The sequence below is a fragment of the Saccopteryx leptura genome, chromosome 5 (genome assembly GCF_036850995.1).
Source record: "Saccopteryx leptura isolate mSacLep1 chromosome 5, mSacLep1_pri_phased_curated, whole genome shotgun sequence".
Lineage (NCBI taxonomy): Eukaryota > Metazoa > Chordata > Mammalia > Chiroptera > Emballonuridae > Saccopteryx > Saccopteryx leptura.
In genome coordinates, this window is record NC_089507.1 from 76,035,214 (window position 1) to 76,060,277 (window position 25,064).

General features: G+C 38.1%; 1 protein-coding gene and 1 pseudogene across 2 annotated transcripts in view; both read left to right on the plus strand.

The window, feature by feature from the left end:
• The window catches only part of LOC136405567 (RNA-binding protein NOB1 pseudogene), a 43,113-nt pseudogene extending 31,833 nt beyond the window's left edge, over positions 1-11,280 (plus strand).
• Positions 1-24,724, plus strand: part of GRID2 (glutamate ionotropic receptor delta type subunit 2) — a 1,621,553-nt gene extending 1,596,829 nt beyond the window's left edge. For both annotated transcript variants that reach the window (XM_066385691.1, XM_066385692.1), the window contains 2 exons: positions 20,780-21,020; positions 23,602-24,724. In XM_066385691.1, coding sequence (XP_066241788.1) covers positions 20,780-21,020; positions 23,602-24,024 — 664 coding nt within the window. In that variant the 3' untranslated portion in view covers positions 24,025-24,724. The remainder of the gene's footprint in view (positions 1-20,779; positions 21,021-23,601) is intronic.
• The last annotated feature ends 340 nt before the right edge of the window (positions 24,725-25,064 follow it).

A 25,064-nucleotide genomic window follows, 5' to 3' on the forward strand; every position in this document is an offset into this window, starting at 1 on the left:
TTGATCATGGTTTATGACCTTGGTAATGTATTACTGAATCTGGTTACTAACATATTGTTGAGGATTTTAGCATCTATATTTATCAGGGATATTGGTCTATAATTTTCTTTCTTTATATTATCTTTCTGGTTTTGTTATTAGGATAATGATAGCCTCATAAAATGAGCTCAGGTGTCTTTCCTCCTCTTAAATTTTTTGGAATAGTTTGAGAAGGATAGGTGTTAGTTCTGTTTGCTGCAAGTTTTTTTATTACTGTTTTGATTTCATTAGTTATAATTGCTCTATTCCGATTTTGTGATTTTTCCTAATTTATTTTTAGAAGATTGTATGTTTCTAGGGATTAATCCATTTTATACAGATTGCTCAATTTGTTGGCATATTGTGATTCATAGTATTTTCTTACAATCCTTTGTTTTTCTGTGATGTTAGTTGTTACTTCTCTTTTACTTCTGATTTTATTTATTTGGGTGCTCTTTTTTCTTATGAGTCTGGGTAAAGGCTTGTTCATTTTGTTTATCTTTTCAAAAAACCAGCTCTTGGTTTTATTGATCTTTTGTATTGTTTTTAGTTGCCATGTCATTTATTTTCACTCTAATCTTCATTATTAGCACCTTAAATATTAATAGGGAGAAAAAGAAACATAAATTCTGCAGGTTCTGAATCTAAGGTCAGTTCTATCCCACGCATGATTTAGAGGGAATGAAAAGAAAGTCAGAAGAGAACATCTAGATTTTAAAAAGTGCTGAATAGGAAAGTTTCTTCTAACAGAACACCATACTCAGAGACCATGATATTTGCTGCTGTGCTATACACTTCACAATCCATGTATATTAGTATACTTGGTCTGTTATAACAAAATACCTCAGACTGGGTGGCTTAAACAACAGCAATTTATTTCTCACAGTTCTGAAGACTAGAGGTCTAAGTTCAAAGTGCCAGCATGGTAGGTTTTATTATGAGGCCTCTTAGATAACACTTACTCCTAAAGGGTCCCTAAACGGCCCCAAAACAAAACTTGCTGACCTTTTCTTGCAGTGCCTTTCACTGCACTGCCCATTTCAGAATACATAATCACACTGCAGTGGAATTACATGGTAGAATAATTGCAGAGAACACCCAAGAAATGCTTTTGGAGGTTTTCTCCCTTTATAGAAACATAGCGTGTTGAGATTCATGACGGTAAGAAATCAGAACGCATAATTCACTTTTCTAAATGTTTTAAATGAGGAGACTGTGAATGTTTCTCCATGGTTCTAGTTGCTTTGAGAAAATGTTATGTTATGTTACCATCTTAATGCTCTTTACTAAAAAAAATTGAAATACTTTCCAAGCAGAGTTGGAATAATGCTCCACAGGATACAAAACACCTAAAAAGTTAGAATGTTATTTTTAAAATTCTTTAGACTTTCCATCTATGGAAATATGGGTAAAACATAGTGAAATTGTTGTCCTAAAATTGTACTATTATCAAAGTTCTAACTCTGGACTGAGAATTTTAATTGCACGGAATTGATCTACTAGCTTTAATACAAACATGCCCTGAGTTTTCTTTTTTAAGGCATATATCAATATACAGGCCTCTAAGTTAGATGTTATTTGCATTGTAAAAGAATTCTCATTGCCAAAGTACCTACTACTATAAGAGCTCTTAAAATAATGAATTCCTTCCATGTATTTAAGTTGTTATTCTACTTAAAAAATGTTCAGTGTTTATGCAAATGGTCATAAGAATGTTCTTCATTCAAACGTCTCCTTCTCCATATTGCTCTCCTAACATTGCGCCAAAGATGCATATCACATTTTTTATGCATTTACATATAGCTCACACTTCAACATCCTACTTATTTTAAGGTTTAGTTGTCAGACACAAAGATAAAAAATATTCATAAAGTATGTATAAAATATTAAGTGAAGTAAGTTTGACTCTATGACCCTTTTTTTTTTCCCCTGTATTTTTCTGAAGCCGGAAACGGGGAGAGACAGTCAGACAGACTTCCGCATGCGCCCGACCGGGATCCACCCGGCACGCCCACCAGGGGGCAACACTCTGCCCACCAGAGGACGATGCTCTGCCCCTCCGGGGCGTCGCTCTGTTGCGACCAGAGCCACTCTAGCGCCTGGGGCAGAGGCCAAGGAGCCATCCCCAACGCCCGGGCCATCTTTACTCCAGTGGAGCCTTGGCTGCGGAAGAGGAAGAGAGAGACAGAGAGGAAGGAGAGGGGGCAGGGGTGGAGAAGCAGATGGGCGCCTCTCCTGTGTGCCCTGGAGGGGAATCGAACCCGGGACTTTTGCACGCCAGGCCGACGCTCTACCACTGAGCTAACCAGCCAAGGCATGACCCTTTTTCTTAAACCTGCATTTGAAAATCCTGCATAGAAATATTTTGTATTGCCTTAACAGTGACTGTAAGCAAAGATGATCACTGCCAGCTTCTCACTGCAGAATGGAAGAATTTTTCCCCTTTATCCTATAACCCAAATATCACACTGAGCTTAAGGATGGAGCTGACATTTTAAAAGATCACCAGAAGTGTTCTCTTTCCAATTGCAATCATGTCCTCTATCTCAGTGGGAGCCATTGCTGGGGTCTTTTCAGCTATCCAGCATCTTTCTGACTTGCTTTCATTATCCTGATTATCTATTCATTTGCCAACCAGCACTAATTTATGAAAGATCATGTCTGCCATTTCTATAATGAGTGCTTGACTTTTACTACCAGCATAAACACATAAAATACATAATAATTAAAGTTCACTAGCCACCAAAGTCTTGAGATCTGTCATTGTTGCTAATCTGATTTTTCAAGCAATTGCTTCTCTGTGAGCAAGGCTGGTTTCACCCCCTTAAGTTGTGCAAGATTTTGGAGGAAGCAGATGACTCTAACCGAAAGAGATCAATTGCAATGGGCATTATTTATTTCAACATTAAGGTTCATCTTCAGCTAAATTAACATCTATAAGGTATGATTCTTAGAGCTGACAAAAAAAATCTCATCAGTATTTGAACATAAAAAATCTTAAGTGTTAAAAATTCAATAATGTAGAGATTTCAAAATAGTTGTGTTGGTTAATAAATTTTGTACCTTTTATCGACTATTTCTTAAACTCTAAAAAAGTTTTATTAGGATAACTGTAGAATTCTGCATAACAGGTTAAAACTTTACAATGTTTATTCACATTGAGTAAGGACTTCCTTATTTTGAACACACAACTTTTTTTTTTTTTTTTGGTATATTCAACCATGTAGTAGATTTTATTTACTGTATTTCTTTGTGTAGCTTTCTTTTCAATCAGATTTAATGGGGTGACATTGGTTAATATAATTATATATGTTTTAAATGTACAATTCTATAATACATCATCTGTATATCATATTGTGTGTTTGCCACCCAAAGTCAAATCTCCTATCACAATATATTTCACCCCTTTGACTACCTTCTCCTCTACTATATAGTTGTCTGCCTTGTTTTTATAAAATCGGCAGTCCCCTAAGTGCCTCATGATAATGAATTCATCTGACGTTTGATAGCAAAGAGATTAATGAATTTATGCGATATTCATGTGGCTCTCTGGGGACATCAGGATGTGTTACATGAAGTGTAATGTTTGTAAATGGATACAATGGAATGCATGTTATCCAAGGAACTGGAGTAGTAAAATCCTCAGGTAATAATGTAGCAGGAAATAAAGACAACTTCCATTTATAATGATTTTCTTTCGGGATAATAAAGATCTTGGCATGTTCAAAAAACGCACAAAAGCCAGAAGAACTGGATTTGTGAACTGGCTGTGTCATTTACCAGCCTTGTGGAGACTTGAGAAATTTTCTTCACCTCTTATCCTTAATCTCCTCAGCTTTAAAACAAAAATTTAATAACAGCCTTCTTAGAGCCTTTTATGAAAATAAGGAACAGGGGAGGTAAGAATCACTCATTCAATCAATCAAAATAATTCCTCCCTCACAAGGTTATCAGAAGAAGCACATGAAATGATATGCAATGTTTTTGATGAGTGCGTTATAAACTTTGCAGTATTATGAATGCATTGATTATTATTCTTCTTTTGGAAAATCGTCATCTGGAGAAAGTTTACAGTTCATTTTCCACACACAGAAAAATAGACGCCTTAGAAAGACACCACTTACTCCATAAAGACAAGGATTCTGTTTTCTTAATAAGAAAACCAGATCTGATCAATTAAAGATTTTATCAAATTATCTTTTGCAAATTTGAAAGTGAGACAGCAGGTTTGAAGCAATACAGGAAACTTCTCTTTTTATGCAGGTCCCTGACATGCAGCAGTCTTCAGTAACTGAGCTTATAATTAAATTCAACCCTGTTGATTTGGCCCTGTAGTGGGGAGCTGGGCAGGTCACCTCACCTCGCCCTGCAGGAGTTAAGTATGATCTCATCTCCCATTTCCTCCCAGTACTAACATGCTTCCATTCTCATTGCTTGGGTAATTTTTTACCAGCCCTGAAAAACTTCTGATTAGTTTACAGTATTTCTAGTCACACATAATTTTAAAACATTTTATATCTTTTAGTAAAAAGACATGTCACCTTTTCTGCCTCTGTTGATTATTTTACCCATTCTTAGTAAATCACAACCACTTCCTGGAATTCTTTTTAATAGTATAATTTCTGTTTATATCCCTTTGATTTCAAGATAAAACTTCTTTTGCCTAGAAAATGATTCAGCGAATACAGTATAGACTCCAGACAATGAATACTACCTATCTTGAATAATTAAGGCAGTCACTCTTTTGGAACATGGGCAGTCCCACTCTCAGGATTATATGTTTAGATGTATATTCCAGATAATCAGAAAACAAAGGAAATCTAAAATTCACATGAACTATTTTACTGCCATTATTAATAGACAGTGTGTACATAAAATTCTTTCCCAACATGGACAGTTATAAAATCAACACATGGTGACTCTGTTTATTTAAATGTACACACATTAATAATAGGCATTACTATATATTAGTTATTGTATATACATAGTCAAAAGCACTAGAATAAGAATAAACCTTTAGTTTTTAATTAAATATATTTTATATGTAACACTGTATAAGTCTGAGGGGTATAGAGTGTTACTTTGACACATTTATATGATTACTGATGTAACAATATTTAATCATGTTACATATGGCACATTATTATTTATGTTCATTATACTATACTTTAGATCTTTATGGTTTATTTACAACTCACCCCTAATCTCCTGGTAACCACCATTTTATTGTCTGTTTTTTACAGGGTTAACTTATTTTAATTCCACAAATAAATGATATTATACAGTGCTTGTCTTTTCCTGTCGGACTTATTTCCCTTAACATAATGTCCTCAAGGTTCATCCTTGTTGTCATAAATGAAAGATATTCTCCTTTCTCATTGCTCACTAATATTTCATTGTGTGTATGTACAACATATCTTTTTTATGCATTCATCCATTGATGGATATTTGGATTGTTACCATACTTTGGTTATTGTCAATAGCGCTGCAATAATAAATATGGGAGTACCTGTATTTCATGGAAGTTTTGTTTTCATTTCTTTTGAGTATATACCCAGATGTAGAATTACTGAATCATATGGTAGATTTTTTCTTTTTAATTTGAGGAACCTCCCTATTGTTTTCCATAGTTGTTGGACCAATTTACATTCCCACCAACAATGTATAAGGGTTTCCTTTTCTTTTTTTAGTTTTCTTTTTTTGGTGTGTGTGGCAGAGACAGAGAGAGTCAGAGAGAAGGACAGTTAGGGACAGACAGACAGGAAGGGAGAGAGATGAGAAACATCAATTCTTTGTTGCAGTTCTTAGTTGTTCATTGATTGATTTCTCATATGTGTCTTGACGGGGGGGAGGGCTACAGCAGACTGAGTGACCCCTTGCTCGAGCGAGCAACCTTGGGCTCCAGCTGGTGAGCCTTGCTCAAACCCAATAAGCCCACGCTCAAGCTGGCGACCTCAGGGTCTCAAACCTGGGTCTTCCGTGTCCCAGTCCGATGCTCTGTCCACTGCGCCACCGTCTGGTCAGGCTAAGGGTTTCCTTTTCAACACATCTTTACCAGCACCTGTTGTCTCTTATGTTCTTGATGATAGCCATTCTAACAGCTGTGAACTGATATCTCATTGTGTTTTAATTTGCATTTCCTTGATGATTAGTGATGTTGAGAATCTTTTCATGTATCTGTTGGCCATTTTGATGTCCTCTTTGGAAAAAATGTCTATTTAGTTCTTCTGCCCAATTTTTAATCAAATTGTTTGGATATTGTGAAATTGACTGAGCCCTTTATATATTTTAGATATTAACCCTTATCAAGTTAGTGGTTGCTATTATTTTCTGCCATTCTGTAGGTTATCTTTTCATTTTGTTAACTGTACAAAAAGCTTTTTGTATAGTGTATATAGTTCCACTTAACTGTTTTCTGCTATTGTTGTTAGTACTTTTGATGTCATGTTCAAAAAAATCATTGCTAAGACCAATATTTATACGCTTGATCCCTACATTTTTTTCTAGGAGGTTTATGAAACCAGATCTCATGTTTAAGTCTTTAATCATTTGGAGCTATTTTTATGAGTGGTGTGAGATAAGGGTTTAATTTTATTGTTCTGCATGTGTTCTCCAGTTTTCCTAGCACCATTTGCTTAAGAGACTACCCTTTCTTCATTGAGTATTCTTGGCTCCCTTGTCAATTATTAGTTGACCACATACACTGAAGTTTAATTCTGGAATTCCTATTCTATTCCATTGAAATATATGTCTATTTTTGTGCCAGTATCATACTGTTTTTATTGCTATAGTTTATAGTATATCCAGAAATGTTATACTTTTGGGTTTGTTCCCTCTTCTTAGGATTGGTTTGGTTATTTACAGTCTTTTTTGGTTCTACTCACAAATTTTGGATTGTTTCTTCTATTTCTGTGAAGAATGCCAAGCATTGCACTGAATCTATAGATGGCTTTGGGGAGAATGGCCATTTTAAGAATATTAATTCTTCTGATTCATGAACATAAGGTGTCTTTCTACTTTTTTCTGTCTTCTTCAATTTCTTTCAGCAAAAATCTTTCAGTTTTCATTGTATAGATCTTTCCCTTCCTTGGCTAAATTTATTCCTAAGTATTTTATCATTTGTGATGCTATTATGAAGAAAATAGTTTTCTTTATTTCTTTTTCAGATGCTTTATCATTAATGTAAAGGAATGCATTTGATTTCTGTATGTTGATTTTGTTTCCTGTCACTCTACTAAAATATCTGATTAATTCTAACAGTTTTTCTGACTGACTCCTTGGGATTTTCTATATATGAGATTATATCATCAGCAAATAGCACTTCTTCCTTTCTTATTTGGATGACTTTTTTCCCTCTGTCTTTCCAATTTGATCTAGCTAAGATGCCCAGTACTATATTGAATAGGAGTGGTGAGAGTGTGCATCCTGTCCTGTTCCTGATTTTAGAGGAAATCCATTCAATTTTTCTCCAAGGGATATGATGTTAGCTATGGGTTTTGTTGTATATGAGCTTTTTATATTAATGTATGTTCCTTCTGAAACCAACATGTGAAGGGTTTTTGTTATGAAAGGATGTTATATTTTGTCAAATGCTTTTTCAAAATCTATTGAGATAATTGTGTGGTTTTTATCTTTCATTTTATTGATGTGATGTATTACATATATTGATTTTCACATATTGAACCATCCTTGCATCCCAAGGATAAATCCCACTTGGTCATGGTGTATAATCTTTTTAATGTGTTCTTGAATTCAGTTTGTTAATATTTTCTTGAGAATTTTTGCATCTATAATCATCAGGAATATTGGTCTATAGTTTTTCTGTAGTATCTTTATCTGATTTTGGTATCAAAAGTAATGCTGGCTTCATTGAATTAGTTTGAAAGTATTCCTTTTTCCTTGATATTTTGGAAAAGTTTGAGGACAATTGGTGTTAATTCTCATTTAAATGTTTGGTAGAGTTCTTCAGTGAGGCCATCTGGTTCTGAAGTTTTCTGCATTGGGAGTTTTTAGCAAAAAATAAAAATCACTAATTTTAAAACAAACTTTCCCAAGTCATTTAAGCCCTCTACACTTCAATTTATCAGTAAAATAAATAATTGTTGACTTCAAAGAGTAATTTAATTGAAGTGAGGGTATAAAACAGGTCAGCAACTATAGCCATAAGGTCAAATTCAGCTCAGGCCTGTTTTCCTAACTACAGTGTGTCCATAAAGTCATGGTGCACTTTTGACCAGTCACAGGAAAGCAACAAAAGACAATAAAAATGTGAAATCTGCACCAAATAATAGGAAAACTCTCCCAGTTTCATACCTATTCAGTGCAGTTCAATGTGAGCTCACGCACAGATTTTTTAGCACTCCTTAGGTAGCTATCCCGTATAGCCTCTACAGACTCATCACTGACTGATGGCCTACCAGAATGGGGTTTCTCCACCAAACTGCGGGTTTCCTTCAACTGTTTATCTCACCCAGTAATGTTATTCCTATGTGGTGGCGCTTCACTATAAATGCGCCGATATTCACGTTGCACTTTGGTCATGGATTCGAATTTAGTGAATCACAGAACACACTGAACCTTCCTTTGTACCGTCCACATCTTGACTGGCATGGCTGTGGGCTGCTCCACTGTATACACGGTGTTCCGTCATCATCTGCGCATGTGCACATGCTGCCACATTATCCTACAGAAACTGGAAGGTTTTCCTTTTATTTGGTGCAGATTTCACATTTCTATCATCTTTTGTTGCTTTCCTGTGACCGGTTAAAAGTGCACCATGACTTTACGGACACACTGTATAAAGGCAAAGCTGAGTAGCTGCAATAGAAACCATGTGGCCCTTTAAAGTCTAAATATTGACTATCTGACCCTTAACACAATCTTTGCTGGTATCTGGTCTAAAAGATGATTACTTTTAAACTTATTTGAAATGCCATAATCATTAATTGATTAGATTTAAGCAACTGTCATTAGGCTCAACTAACTGGAAGAACTAGTTAAAAATCCAATTTAAACAAAGGAAATAGCTTCTAATAGTCTCTCTTAAGTTATTTTGCATTAGACTTTATCAATATAAGATTTCGCTTAAGAAAAATATCGAGGGTATTAATCTTGTTACAACCACTTACAGCCATGATAGCTATACTTCGTTGTCTTGAATAGCTATTTCTTGACTGTAAAATAGTACCTATCTTATTGGCTTATGATCATTAAATAAGGTTATCCATTGACTGAATTTTTACAATACATATATATACAAGTTTTACATTTAAAAGCTTATTTTAAAAGCACTAAGGCCTGGATGGTATTTCCTCAGGTATTCCCCCAAGGTTTGACCCCACCCAGAACCCCTGGGTGGGCTGCCCGCACGGTGTACATATGCGCGGGTAGCCTGAGCAGAAAGATGTCCCCCCAGTAGCTCCTTCTAGTTCCCAGAGGCCTGGAGTGGGATGTAGGGACCGGCACAAGCATTCTCCGGTGGAGCACGCTGTGCCAGATGCAGGCGCTTTCCTGTGCGACATGACTCAGCAGGACATTGAGAAGAATATCTATACCATCCAGGATGTGGTCCGCGAGATTTGGGACAAGACCGAGTGTGGGTGATCTCCTGCTCTCAGAGCTGTATTTAAAAGAGTCCTTTCTTGAATACCTGAGGCTGGTGACTGAGTTTTCAAAGAAAACTGGACCCTATCCTAGGCTCTCTGCCACAGACACCAAGTACTGGCATTTACTTGCCAGTTGGAAGCAGAGTTTGTTGGGGTGTTACATTCAGAACAAGAAAGGATTAAAGTGAGCTCATCAGTGCAGCACCTGAAACTCCTCTACACATTTCTGGTTTCCATCTGCCCTCAGAGCCTAAACCCCCACAAGGAACAGTAAAACATGAACACTGAATGGGACCTAGAATTCAGTTTGTGCTTTGGAGAAACCCATTCTCTGATACTGTTCGTGACCTGCCGGAGCTGCTCACTGAGGAAGGTGAAGATGTTCCAAGTGAGAATGAGAAGGAAGAGAATGGATTTGAAGAAAGAAATGATGAAGATAGCGATGAGGATGGAGGGGGGGGGGGGGATAACCCCCAGCAACATCAAGGAGATCCAGCAGGATTTGGAACAGTGCACATCCTAAAGACTGGTCGGCTGTGTGACTGTTGGTGTGATGAGAACAAAAACAGCACCAGGTCTTAGACCGGTGGAGGCTAACAGGCCCTGGGTTCAGCCACCTCTGGTACTGGAGTTCTGGCTAGGAAGGAATTCAGAGCTACAACTCAAAACATAAGAAAAAGTTTATTTAGAAAGTCACAGAGTTAGAAGAAATGGGCTTTAGGAAACAAGATATAGAGGCAAAAGGGAAAAAAAAAAAGGAGCTTAAAAGAACGAGAACAACACCCTGGGGGGAGGGGAAGGAAAGAAGCTCAAGTGTGCTCCACAAGGGGAGAGAACTGGGTCCTCCAACTTAGGGGCTATTAAGGGCAGAGATTTTATGGGAGGTCCCAAGGAAGGTTCGCAATAGAATATTCATCAGCTTTCCAGGTGTGTCCTTTCAGGGTTGTGGTCTCCACTGATTGGTCCACACGGGGCAGGGAGTCATTAGTCAGTGCAGCTGGTCCTAAAGTCACTGTGATGTGGCTTTTCTGGTTCTGCTGCTTTTTCTGGGCCTGGATCTGAAACACAACAGCAGACTGGTCTGGGTCCTTACTTTGGTGACCTTCTGTAACTGCCCCATCATCCACGCTCTGCTCACGTCTGTCTAACTGCCTACCACATGACTACAGACTTTGCCAAGCAGAATGTTCTGCTTCGGACAGGCAGCACTTGCTGGTGGTGAATAGCTTGCTGATCTGAGAAGTCCGGAGCTACGTCTGGTGCTGCCTTGACTGTTTCAGGACAACATCTGACATGAACCCAGCGTTCTGTTCACATTGTAGAAACAGGACCCTGAAGAAAGTGTCTGTGACTGTCAGCTTCAGCAGAACCATGCGTATGTACTTTTTCCACAACGCAGAGGTGCTGAGTTCTCGGGGCCTCAGTACTCACTTCCCATTCCCAAAGGCGGCAGATACGCTGTCAACCCTCATCTGAGGACCAGTGCTTTCCTCAGCTGTGACTTTCCCGCAAGGCCAGGCAGAAAACTGACATGTTTGCCCCTGACTACGTAGCTGGGGTATCCACCTGCCCTGCAGGTCTGAGACAACACTTTGAGAGCCTGGAGGAGACGGCTAAATCCAACGCTTCCAGAAAGCAGATTGTGAAGAAAAGGTGAAGTTCAAGTTCCACAGGCGAACTAGGTGGCTGCTGCAGCTGCCGAGGAGTTCTGCTGTCGCATCTCCCCCGCTGCTCTGGCTCCAGAACCGTCTGGATAGAGAGGAGAGGCTCCGCTTCTGCTTCATGACCCCTGTGGAGGGTTAGGTTGCACTGTAGTGGAACCCGGTCATGCCGTGGCCTATGAGCACCCAGAGAGCCGGGATTTCTGCCGTGTTGAGAGGAATTTGATAAAGTGCCCTGGAACACATCTTCAACCTTAAAAGAAAGGAACTTCCAAGTGATATTTTTCTAATAAATGTGGTTGCAAGCTTTTAAAAAAATCAACTGATACCTGATTCATAGGAAGTTGATAGAATTTTTCACAACTCTAATGTTCAAATACTGCTATTGGATATGCTAATTAGAGGGTGTGTGTGTGTGTGTGTGTGTGTGTGTGTGTGTGTGTGTGTGTGTGTGTGACAGAGACAGAAAGAGGGACAGACAGACAGGAAGGGAGAGAGATGAGAAACATCAATTCTTCATTGTGGATCCTTAACTGTTCATTGATTGATTTCTCATATATGCCTTGACCCGGGGACTACAGCAGAGTGAGTGACCTCTTGCCCAAGCCAGAGACCTTGGGCTCAAGCTGGTGAGCTTTGCTCAAACCAGGTGAGACCATGCTCAAGCTGGCGATCTCAGGTTTTCGAACCTGGGTCCTTCACATCCCAATCTGAAGCTCTATCCACTGCGCCACCACCTGGTCAGGGGCCAATCAGAGTTCTACACTTAGTTGGATACTAAATCTGGATCTTTGGTAAGTGTTTTTGCTCCAGTCTCATTTACCTACATTTTCCAAGATAAGAATGAAAGAAATAATGAATGACTGAAAGTCTACTGAGCTGATGTTTTTCTGAAAATCATCTGCATGCTATTATTCTTTTTCAGTGACAATGGAAAGGAAAATTCTATGATAACCTAACAAATAAATTTAATAATATGGATCTTCTGGGCCAAAATAGATCTACTCAAAAATACTTTTTTTCAGTTAGTCTCAAATTTCTCTCTCAATGATAACTAACATTAAAGATTAATAAGCAGCGAGACTCTATCATAAATATCTTTAATTTTGGTTACATAAAAATCATAAGGATGTAACAGATCAATGTTTTTAAGATAATAAAATAAGGTATTTTCATCCTCACCAATCCCTAACTCCAAGTTTCCTCAGTACTTCCAAATTGAAGACATGCATGGAGGTCTAAGGTCATAGAATTTCTATCATTGTATAGTTAAATTTCCCTCTTACTATGACAAGCCAAGAAGTTTGAAGATGTGGGGTATAAGAAGGACATCCAGGAAACAAACAGATAGCAACACCACTTCTGGCTAGAGGTTCCCAGCAGAGTGCAGGGGTTGGGAGATGGGCAAGTAGGAAGAGTTAGACTGAAATACTCACCAAGGATAGAGGGCCTGATGCTTCCCTTCCCATTAGCATCTCTGGGAGGAGTTCCCTGGTCACGCCAGGCTTTGTAGCAACATAGAAGACCCTATTGGTTGAGAAGCCAGAGCTGCATGGTTAGGGAAAAGCACAGGTTCGATCTTCCTTCCTAGGCCTCTCCTATTCCCATGTGGTATGAATGTTGAGTTAGATCACAGACTACTAGGGACCCTCCACTTTAAGTGATATCATACTAGTGTCTGAAGGGCGACAGAATAGTTAGGAGCTGGATGAAGAAAATGACAGAGAGACAAAGGAGGCCAGGTGAGCGGTGGAAGGTCCATAAGCCCTAAAGGAGTTGAGAAAGATATTAGCCAACACTAGCCGATATAAATCCTCTGCTGACTTCAGCTCCTCCATTGCACCTCAATGGAGAGTTGCCAGAGCAAACCCAAAGACCAGCAAGAGGCTTTGGGCTCTCTCTTCCCAAATTCCAATTACAGGAGACATAATGTCATCCTCCATAAGTCCTGGTGCCATCTTTAAACAAAGCAAGGGAAACAGGGAGGAATCAAGAGGATTAATTTTCTCAAGTAAATTGAGCTAAAGCTGGAGACATGTTAAATTATTAGATCAGATTAAATTTTAAATCATATTGAGCTAATTTTAGTTTTGTTCTCACTACTCGGGCCCAGCTTTCTTGAGGAAGATCAATTAAGTTATAAGAGAAAAGCTACATTTTCTTTGCACACCCAAATTGTAGTATGAATAAATTTGCAATCATGCTACAATTATATTGTTTGATTTAGGGGAAACATAGTGATGACAGTTTTACTCAGAGTCTCACAAATTTCTGAAACTAAAAGAGATTGCTCTTCTTTGAATACATGTTAGAGAGAAATGTGCTGAAAAACAGACCTGAATTCTGTCTCCAAATCAACTATTACTCTGTGTTAGTCACTAAAACAAAGTCATTTAATCTGTACCACAGTGCTTCCCAACAGATGTGTCTAAGATGACGTACTAGAATATTAATAAAATAGTGATCTAGGCCCTGGCCAGTTGGCTCAGTGGTAAAGCGTCAGCCTGGCATGCAGGAGTTCCGGGTTCGATTCCCGGCCAGGGCACACAGGAGAAGCACCCATTTGTTTCTCCACCCCTCCCCCTCTCCTTCCTCTCTATCTCTTCCCCTCCCGCAGCCAAGGCTCCATTGGGGCAAAGTCGGCCCGGGCACTGAGGATGGCTTTATGGCCTCTGCCTCAGGCGCTAGAATGGCTCTGGTTGCAACAGAGCAATGCCCCAGATAGGCAGAGCATCGCCCCCTGGTGGGCATGCTGGGTGGATCCTGGTCAGGTGCGTGCAGGAGTCTGTCTGACTGCCTCCCTGTTTCCAACTTCGAAAAAATACAAAAAAAAAAAAAAAGCCATCTATTCAGTTCTCAACAGAGCCAAGGCAGGGCCTGCAATATCTAGAGCACTTGGTCTATTCCCTCTGGCTGCCCTGGTGTGTTACATAAATAACCTCTTTGTGTTGAATATGATAATTTCAGGAAATTATTTATATATTTTTTTGTATTTTTCTGAAGTTAGAAGTGGGGAGGTGGTCAGACAGACTCCCACATGTACCCAACCGGAATCCACTTGGCATGCCCACCAGGGGACAATGCTCTGCCCATGGGGCATTGCTCTGTTGTGACCAGAGCCATTCTAGCGCCTGAGGCAGAGGCACTGGAGCCGTCCTTAGCGCCCGGGCCAACTTTGCTCCAATGGAACCTTGGCTGCGGGAGGGGAAGAGAGAGAGACAGAGAGGAAGGAGAGAGGGAGGGGTGGAGAAGCAGATGGGCACTTCTCCTGTGTGCCCTGACCAGGAATTGAACCCAGGACTTTCACACACTGCATCAACACTCTACCAATGAGCCAACAAGCCAGAGCCTCAGGGAATTATTATTCTATATAATTCACTTTTCTCATCCATGGGATGGATGGAGAGAAATGAGACAGAATAGATATTTTCAGTCTTTTGTATTCTAGTATTCATGCTTCTATGAATGTGAGTGGAAACTTTCTATTACAAAAGACTCACACAGTTCTTTCATCCATAGCCTGAAAAAAGAATTTCTGCACTTATTTTTAAAAGTCACCCTGTTTAAATTAATTTCTAAATAAAAATTTTTATATAATAATAAAAAATAAAAGTCTCTAATTACCTCCACATTTTTTTCAACAGAAACAACTAAAAAGTCAGGTGTTCTTTTTTTTAGATAACCAGTGTCTTTTTTTTTTACATCAGGGAATTTACCTTAGGGTAAAGAAATTAAGAAAATTAGAAAGGAACCTATAGACAGTTATAGTATTCAAAGGCAAAATCAAAATTATCTATGTGGGATTAGAAATTTGCATCCACCTTTCAGCAAACCATTTTATTATAAGTAAACTAATTAGAAAATCAATTTTTAGAATACTGATTAAAGGATGATAAGTGATCAATAATTAGTACCATTCTCACACACAACTAAGGCTGTTATCTTCAAAGTAAGTAAAAAGCTTTTCAAGATTAATGCCTCAAACCTGTTGAGTATTTTCATTTGACTATAAAGAAAGATCTTTTACTTCCCTCCTCCCTTCCCCTAAAATTTGTTCATTTATATCAGTAAAGAATTTAATGCATGCTGGATTGATCTATTAGCCATTTTCAAGTTGAAGCTAGGTTTTATGAACTTCTAAGATTTTTCTGTTCAATGAGATTATAAATGTTTTAATACTTTTGGACAAAAGAAGAAAATGCAATATTTTTGTCAGAGAATAAATCACTGACTGATTGATCTGGGAATATTCTGTCTGTTAAGAAGTAAGTTCCAGAACAAATCCAAAGAAGAGTGGTTGTCACATGTACTGACAATAATAAGTCTAGCTTTTGAGTTTTGGTTGCCTACTAAATGCCAAGCAATGATCAAGATGCTTTTGTATATGGACTCATTAATTCTCACCATAATAACTCTCAAAAATAAGCATTACTATCATCACCCTGAGGTAATAATAATGGGAATTTTTTTAACTACAAGAAGAGATTTCACACATTTAGTTGTTCATCACATTGTTTCTAATAGTTTAAGTGTTTACAACAGCAAGGAATTTATATTTTATGCCTTTGAAACCTGCAGGTTAACTATACCAGTTAATACCTTGCTGTCTATGAGCAAAGACTGCCATCTTGTGGAAATAGCACGTATAACAAAAACAACCATTCTAAAATGGAACTAAAAATTTTCATTGTACTCATTTAGAATTTTTCAACTAGATTCTTGCATGGTTACACACACACACACACACACACACATAAATGTTGCTTATAATTAAAAGGCAAAACTGTATGTGTGATTTGAAGTGTCATTTAAAGGTGCCAGTGTTATTGAACATTTGAAAAAGGAAAATCTCTCCTCATTTATTGTAAGAACTCATCCCATTAACCTTTAAAGCAGGGCATTGGATTGTGCTAAACTTTCTTTATCTGATCCTTAAAAGAGTTTCTGTTAAATAATAAAAAGGAGATTGTAGTGAAATCTTGCAGTAGAATTTCCGGGAGCACTAGATTTTTAGGTAGAATGAATGGCAGAACGCTGGGCTTAAAGCACACTTTCATTCCTTTCCTACACTTCTACTCCACACCAGCCTGTATCCCCGCGATCTGCTTTGGGTTTCAGAGCTTGGCTGAGGCACCCAAAGGTAGGGTCTGCCTGCAGTGCCTCAGCCACCTGTGCTTCAGTGACCATGAGATGAACCACATAAAGAGATCTCTGAGCTGTGATGATACTTAAAGGCATGTATAGATGCCCCGCCCCTATTTCCCGTGATGAATTCCTTACACTCAGCTCACTGAATCCAAAATTTCTAGGGTTAAACAAATTCTTTAGATAAAGACCTTGTACTATTAGAATCAAAATGGGTGACATAGAGTATGTATTCTTCCAATAACTTTTTAAAACAAAAGCATTTCCAGGTATAGAAATAATAAAGATACATTGTGAGTGATACCAAATACTACTGAAGAGGTAAGAGTAGGCAATCATCAGTTCCTGAATGAATATGTGAATGAATGAAAAAATAAATTAACATGAACAGATGACATCTAAAAAAAAATGATTTCACAGTGTTGCCTAAGCCAGTGGTCCCAACCCCCAGGCCGTGGACTGGTACAGGTCTGTGGGCCATTTGATACCTGTCCGCAGAGAAAGAATAAATAACTTACATTATTTCCATTTTATTTATATTTAAGTCTGAACAATGTTTTGTTTTTTTTTTAATGATCAGATTCCCTCTGTTACATCCGTCTAAGACTCACTCTTGATGCTTGTCTTGGTCACGTGATACATTTATCTGTCCCACCCTAACGGCCAGTTCGTGAAAATATTTTATGACATTAAACCGGTCCGTGGCCCAAAAAAGGTTGGGGACCACTGGCGTAGGCCATTCTGGCTGAATGTGCAGTTGTGGTTTAACATAAATATTGTACTCAAGGAAGTGCCTGGCATGAAATCATTTTTTAAATATTTATTGAATGGATAAGCGAATAGGAGAAGTGGAATAAATTTAGAAAATAGTATCAATGATAAGAAAAATGTAGAATCTGAGAGCAGAGTGCATTTACCAAAAACCGTTGAGTATATTCAGTCAATATATACAGGTAGTGCTCAACTTACGACCACGATTGGTTCTGACAGACCGATCGTAACACGATTTGGTCATAAATTGAGTAGGCTATATGTACAGTACTGTGAAATGATGTTATAAAAATCTTTAAGTCATATTTTTATCATAATTTTCTTTGTTCATTTTATACCATTTTTATCATCTCTACACCATTTTGTTTCTTATTTTTACATTCGTCAGGTTTAAGTAAAACACTGCATTACCAGTACAACTGGTTTAATATTTGCAAAGACAATTTCCTCTTGGTAGACATCTTGGGAGGGGTTTAATGAAAAATATCCAAGACACAAAACACAAATTGCTGTACCGAGTCTGGGATAACAGTTGAAATGGTGCACGCGGAGATGGTAGTGCTGCCAGAAGCTGGTCCGCACTGTCATAGGCCCAGCTGGGCAATGCTTGTGCTATCATGGCTAGCGTTTGTGGTCATAAAGTCGAATGGTCATAAGTTGCATAGGTGGTAAGTTGATCAATATTTGTATGTGCTTTTCTGTGTTAGGCAGCATGGGAGATGGTAAGTACACAGACATTAACCAGGTAAACACAAATAATCACAAATGATGACAAGTGCTATAAAGGAAAATTCTCCCACTTCCACAGATATTAATATAGTGTGGTGGTTGTAGGAGGGCAAGGGAACTTGAGAGCACATTTAGTGCCCTTTAGTATTCTCCTTTAGTGAATACTGCTGTACTTTTATTTCTACATGTACTTATAAACTCAAAATTAAGAATTTCTTTAGATATGAGTGAATTTTTCCAAGGTATTCAATAATATCTGGGCTACCTAGATAGGTAAATACCTAAAGGGTTTGCCCATGTCATTTGAATGGTATTCATGGGCAAGCCAAGCAAGCATCGTTGATGTGATTATGTGTGTGTCACACCTAACACAGTGCTACAAGTTCCAAATAATTGTCCCTTTGGATCAAGGTACTATTTCTCAGGTGCCTTGATTTCAAATACCTAAAGATTTCTCAAATCTCTAGCTCTATGAGTTGTGCTGTTGGGGAAGAAATATAACAAAAGAGGAATGAAAGTCAGACAAGTTTAGGAAATGCTGTATTAAACGAAAGCATGCACCCTGCCCAGTTGGCTCAGTGGATAGAGCATTACCCCAGCATGTAGATGTTTTGGGTTCAATTCCTAGTCAGAGCACACATAAGAAGTAAACATCTACTTCTCTTCCCTTCCTTCTCCCTCTTCTCTTTCTCTTCACCACTTGCAGCCAGTGGCTCAGTTGATTTGAGTATCGACCCAGGCACTGAGCATAGCTTGATTGATTTAAGCATCAGCCCCAGGGCTTGCCAGCTGGATCCCTGTCAGGGTGTATGTGGGAGTCTTTCTATCTCCCATCCTCTCACTTAAAAAAAACAAAACAAAAAAATGATGCAAGTTTTCTTGTCTGCAGGTCTTCTTAGAGTCTTTAATAAGCTGACTTCTTTGTTAATTTCAGGAGGGTTTTTTTTATGTTAATGACCATGGGACCCTTTTCTTACAGAACTAGGTACCAATGTCCCATGAGACTCACTTTTAAAAATTCTGTTTTCTAAATACGAATGACTTTGTCTGGGATAGAGACTGGAATAAAGATGATCCATTAATAGTATGAACCATTAATAGTCATACTTATTTTAGTAAATTTAATTCATCAAATTAACTGCTGTTTTTAAGCAACACTATGAAGCAAATCAATTTCAAACTTTAGACAAATCAATTTCCTAAGACATAGTTTAGGAGGTGAGGGAGCCTTCTGGATTGTCAGCAGGGGGTGCTGTGGGTGAGGCTATGGGACTATCCAAAGGTGGATGATAGGCATGGGCCCAACTCTCAACAGGGCTTTCTTCCTCTTCTTTAATTCAACTTGAATGTTAATCCCACCCCCAACATTATCTTTTATCTCAATCTTATAGATGCCTGGGTGACATGAATCAGATAAAAAGGTAATATATCACTAAAAGTGAATTATTAACTCCCATATAGGCTTAGTTTTTCTCTCTAAAGTTTTTAAGCAGTCTCTTCCCAAATAATTGAAGATCAGGAGAAAAAGCATAAATCTGGGTCCACATATCTTAAGTCTTAAATATGTAAAAGTTATAAATCAAGCTAAACACTGTCAGATAAAATATGTCCTATCTTCTTATCTCAATAAATATGCCTTCCTGCCCCCTAAGAAGCCAGGTTTGAATTTCTTATTCATGGCTATCCTAGGAACTCTGTACTAATCCAGTGACACAGAAGTCAGCCTCTGGTCCCCTCTCTCCCACACCCAGCGCGGTCCCGGACAGGGAAAGGTCTCCCACACAAAGCTATCTGCACTGAGCTCGCACAGCCAAGCTCTGTCTGCATTCTCTAAACATCACTCTGCCAACTCATGTGCACCCATGGCTGTGAGATCTGCTCTCAGGAGATAGATAATACATGGGACTGGGCCTTCATGAGTGCTGGTGAGCACTTAGAGCTGTTTGGGCAAGAAATTCTAGGAAACCCTAAGGATGGTGCTCATGGCTTTGGCCCTGACCATTCTCAGCATGTGAAAGGTGCACAGCTGGGGGAGGGCCAGAGCGAGATGGGTCTCAGCGCCAACAGAGTTTGGAATTGAAAATAAACCCCTGTGAAAAATCACACTGAACAAAGCTGCAGTCTTTGCAGCAACTCCCAGCCTCTGGGGGAAAGAAAAGAAGAAGAAAAAGGATATTTTTTATTTGAATTTAACTACTTCTGAAAGCCTCTGGTCAACTTTTCTTCTTGTTCTCTAAGGTAAGATTATTTCCCCCTTTGGCACTGAAAGGAAAACTAGATCAGTTGTGTGAAAAATAAAAAAAAAAAATGATATATTTTATCAACTTCAAACTTGTCCCAAGGCCTTCTCCCATACTGTGTTAAATAATAGAAGCCTTTTTAATTGAATTTCTTTGTGTGTAGCATATGCTGGGTGACATTATGCCAGCCTCTTGCTCTAAGCAGCAGAATGTTCTTCATAAAAGCATTAAACTCCAGAGCTCCATTCTGCATATAGGAAAGGAACACACAACTGCAGCAGCTTGAATCCACATAAAACCAGTGCCTATGAAATGTAATTGTAAAAACAGATTGCAACAAACTGGGGGTGGGGAAATATGCAGAATTATAAAATGAAATAAAAAAAAATAAGACGAGAGGAAGGAAATGAGGAGGGAAAACATTGGGCCACAATTCTGTCTATAGCATTACAGCCATAATGTTCTTAGTGTCCTAGGGTTACATCTGCAAGCTAATTTCTTTATTCATTTTACCTCGAAGGCTACCAGCCTGTAGAGCCGGGATTTAAATGGATGTGCTGTGGACTGAGACAAGATATATAACTCAGGCTTGTGTGTTCTTTACCCCAAGGATTTTGGAGCTTCAGCAGAATGGTGACATGGACATCCTGAAGCATAAATGGTGGCCAAAGAATGGCCAGTGTGACCTGTATTCCTCAGTGGACACAAAGCAGAAAGGAGGTGCCCTGGACATAAAGAGCTTTGCAGGGGTTTTTTGTATCCTGGCTGCTGGAATTGTTCTCTCCTGCTTTATCGCCATGCTGGAGACGTGGTGGAACAAGAGGAAAGGCTCCAGGGTCCCATCAAAAGAGGTACTTGATTAGGGGCTTGGGTGTGAGTTGAACCAACAAGCAGGCTGTGTTGGCAGGGAAGGGGAGAAAGTGGGGAGAGTGGTCCTTGTTTCTTCTCTCCTTGCAAAGTGAAGATAAATTTGTGAAATCTAAAAATCAGTAAGGACCAATAGCAATTTCCATTTTAAGACATCCCATGAAGAAGAGACTATATAGTGTTTTGAAAGACTGACAATTTTATGTGCCACAATGGGCTTTGAAATTCTCCCAAATCTCAGGAGAGAATTTAATTCAATGACTTTTTATAGGCTGCGATTGCCTTGACCAGTTCACAGTGAGGCCTATCCTTTTATTTCCATTAGTTGTTTAACTTATAGGTAAATTACTTATGGGTATAAGATTTGGCCTAAGAAATACAATTATACAATAAAATAATTAGAATTTTCTCTTCACCATCAGTGGCTGCTACCCTCTCTCTGTACGTAAACCGAAGAGAAGTGATTATGTTTTTAACTCTGATGACCCTAAGCTTAACAAATCCACATCGTGGAACCATCTAAAATTTAATATTTCTCCTTTACTCTTGAGTTAGCTCAACTCCAAGGCCAGATTAAAATTTTTCAGAGATCTGAGAGAATCATTACAGAGTTACAAATCATATTTCTTGTAAAGTGGCATGTGCCTTGTTTTTATCCAAAATGATGGGATTTATAACTATCTTATTTCTACTGGACCCAAAATGTGAAACATAATAAATAATAAAATCATATTTACAAAGCTTCACAACTTGACATGAAAACAACCTAAATTTGCTGAGTGATTTGATTTGCTTGATAGTCTCCACGGACAGTTTTAAACTTTCTACAACTAGGTCTTGGCTGACTGATGTGATTCCTAGAGCAAGAAGTCCTGCTTTCCTGCACCAATGAAAATGACTTCTCGCTTGCATACAAATTTTTGCATGTATTCTTTTAAATGTATTGTTTCCTAGTCTAAGAATTGCTTTCTACCACTTTATATGCAAAATTAATAAGGAAAAACCTGGCTTAGCAAAGATAAATCTTAGTTTCCTACTTGTCTGAATGATCATGCACTCTAAATTAGTGGAGTAGGAACTAAAAATTAATCAGGTTTTATTGCAGTATTTTCTTCGTGGAAGAAGCTGCTGGTATCTCTACTGACACTGATTCAATGCCAAAGACCACATTAATGCAGCATTATAGCCAAGACTTCATATTCTCAAAAATCAGAAAATGAAGGACTCCCCAAGCTCCTTAAATTTTGAATTACTATATATGATATTAAATCTTACATTATTATATCTGTTGATGGATGACTACACTATAGTTACTGTGGGAACCATAAAATTATCTTTCAATCCTTCTAAAGTCTCAGTGATAATATTGCATTAATGGATATTTTTATTGGATTTTGAAATAAGAAAGGAGAAGGAAAACAGTGGTGCACTCAAAATATTTTTCACTTAAGGACACTATAAAAGCACAATAAGAAAAAATACATACTCCATTCTAACTCATGACAGCTAATCCAGATCTTAGAAATAAATATTTTCTTTTATGATATAAATACTTTAAAATCTTTACAAATTTAATTAATTGAACTTGAACTATAAGTAAGACTAATACAAAGGACAATTTTATTTCTTGCCAGTTTTATTTTTTAAATATTGGGCTCTACTGCTCACTTTCAGTGAAAATCCTAAGAGATTTATGAATTGGTCTCAACTCCAGAAATTTAAGGTTTTATCTTCTTTTTCTTTATTAAGCACCATTTTACTAAGACTCCACTAGCATAAATAAAACATCTTTGATTTAGTGGCCATGTAGCATATACCTGACCCTAAATTAAAACTACCATTCATATGTCAGGACTTGAAGTGGTCTCAAAAAGACTCGACCTCACAATATTGCCTCATTCAGGTACTCAGTTAGCTTGAGTGCATGAAGTATGAAGTCTCTCAGTTAGGAATTGATTCTCTTGTGTTGAATGTTGCTCTTTCCAAACAACTGTATATATCTGAGCCTAAGGAGAAATGGCAGTATGATAGTCACTAACACTCTAGTGAGAACTAGCATGTCAGCATATTATTTCACTTATTTCCAAGAATGGAAAGCTAGAGTTAGGAATGAGTACTAGAAAAGAACAAATATTTAACCTGGAATAAGACACCTTTAAAAAGGAAGAAGCCTGTGTAAAGAAGAGGTGGGGGTTGGGGGGTGAGTTGCCAAAACCATACTTTTTATTTGCACAGTTTTGCCTGGGTCTGTCCCTGTTCTTATAAAAGACAATCACCCATCTACTGCTTTTGCACTTTGTAGTTGCATGTGGCATATGCTCATTTTAGAACTTTTACTGCAAGAAAAATATTTATTATAGATAACCTTACCAGAGTCCTATTGGTACCCCCCAGAACCTTTGGACAGTGCCTGGCTCATATTAGGTGCTCAATAAATACTTGTTAAATGAGTAAATCCCAAAGTTCAGTTCATCACATATCATGTTTGCTGAACTACTTTTTTTATTTTTTAACCATGGAAGCTAGTACTGATGAGAACCTTATCTTCTTTTTCTTCATCTCCAGGATGACAAGGAAATTGACCTGGAGCACCTCCATAGACGTGTAAATAGCTTGTGCACAGATGACGACAGCCCCCATAAACAGTTTTCCACCTCGTCAATTGACTTGACCCCTCTGGACATTGACACTTTGCCAACACGACAAGCACTGGAGCAAATCAGTGATTTCAGGAACACTCATATTACCACAACCACCTTTATCCCAGAGCAGATCCAGACTCTTAGCCGCACACTGTCAGCTAAAGCTGCCTCTGGTTTTGCTTTTGGCAACGTGCCTGAGCACCGAACTGGCCCTTTCAGGCACAGGGCACCTAATGGGGGCTTTTTCAGGAGTCCTATTAAAACAATGTCATCTATTCCTTATCAACCAACTCCTAGCCTGGGGCTCAATCTGGGTAATGATCCAGACCGAGGCACTTCCATATGAGCATCAAACAAAATCTCTTCACTGTTTCTCTTGTAGGACTCCCTTTGCAAGGAGCAACTGTAATATTGTGGGACTAACACGGATGTAACTTTTTTTTTTAAATCAGGATTATTAGTAACAATTCTAGTTTGTTCTCCTCACCCCCTCTCTCCTCCCTCCTCTATTTCTTTCTCTCTCTCTATTTCCCTCTCTTCCAATACATTTCCTTCCACTTTTCTTCATTATTCAACTTGTTCCCCCAGAATATAGTATACTAGGATCCTATTAGTCCGCTTTTCATATACTGTACTTCAAGTATAGGAAATGTGCACTGAATATACTAAAAGTATATGCAGGATTAATTTTACATAAAGGCCTCTTATGTAACCTTTCTCTATTTTTAAAGATATAATTGCAATAACTTCAGTCCTTTTACATTCTTCTGCTGCATCCATACAATGCTCCACTGCTGTTGAGTGTGCTTTATAACTGTGGACCAAAGGCAACCCCTGCAGTGTTTATGAAATAATTTAAAGACCATTCAGGCCACATGAAATGAGAATGCAATTTTGTAGGATTACAAAAAAGCCATTAATATGCCAGTCAAGACTACAGTTAAAACTACTCTTGCACTGCAACAGTGCATATGACCTTTATGTGATTGTACAGTATTAAAAGTTTTTTCTGATGTATATTAAACTTTATCATATGGCGTAAGCCTCTATTGTGTTAAATAAATTAGTATCTCACATATATACATATATATGCACCTATATAATGTGTATATATATTGAAAGGCGGCCATTGCTATTGCAATTCATTTAATAAAGCTTTAGTTTAAATAAAAAAGTAATGTATACAGGAACTATGTATAGTGCAGGGGGTCTTTTCAGTTAGAAAAGGCAGGTTGCTTTAATGTTACTCTGATTCACATTGTTTGCCAACAGAGAATATTTTATACTTTTGTTATTAAAACATCCAGGGCCATTTAATATTTGTTCTTAGATGTAACTCATTTGAATAGGTTTTGCATTTGTTATTCAGCAGTGTATAAAGCTAAC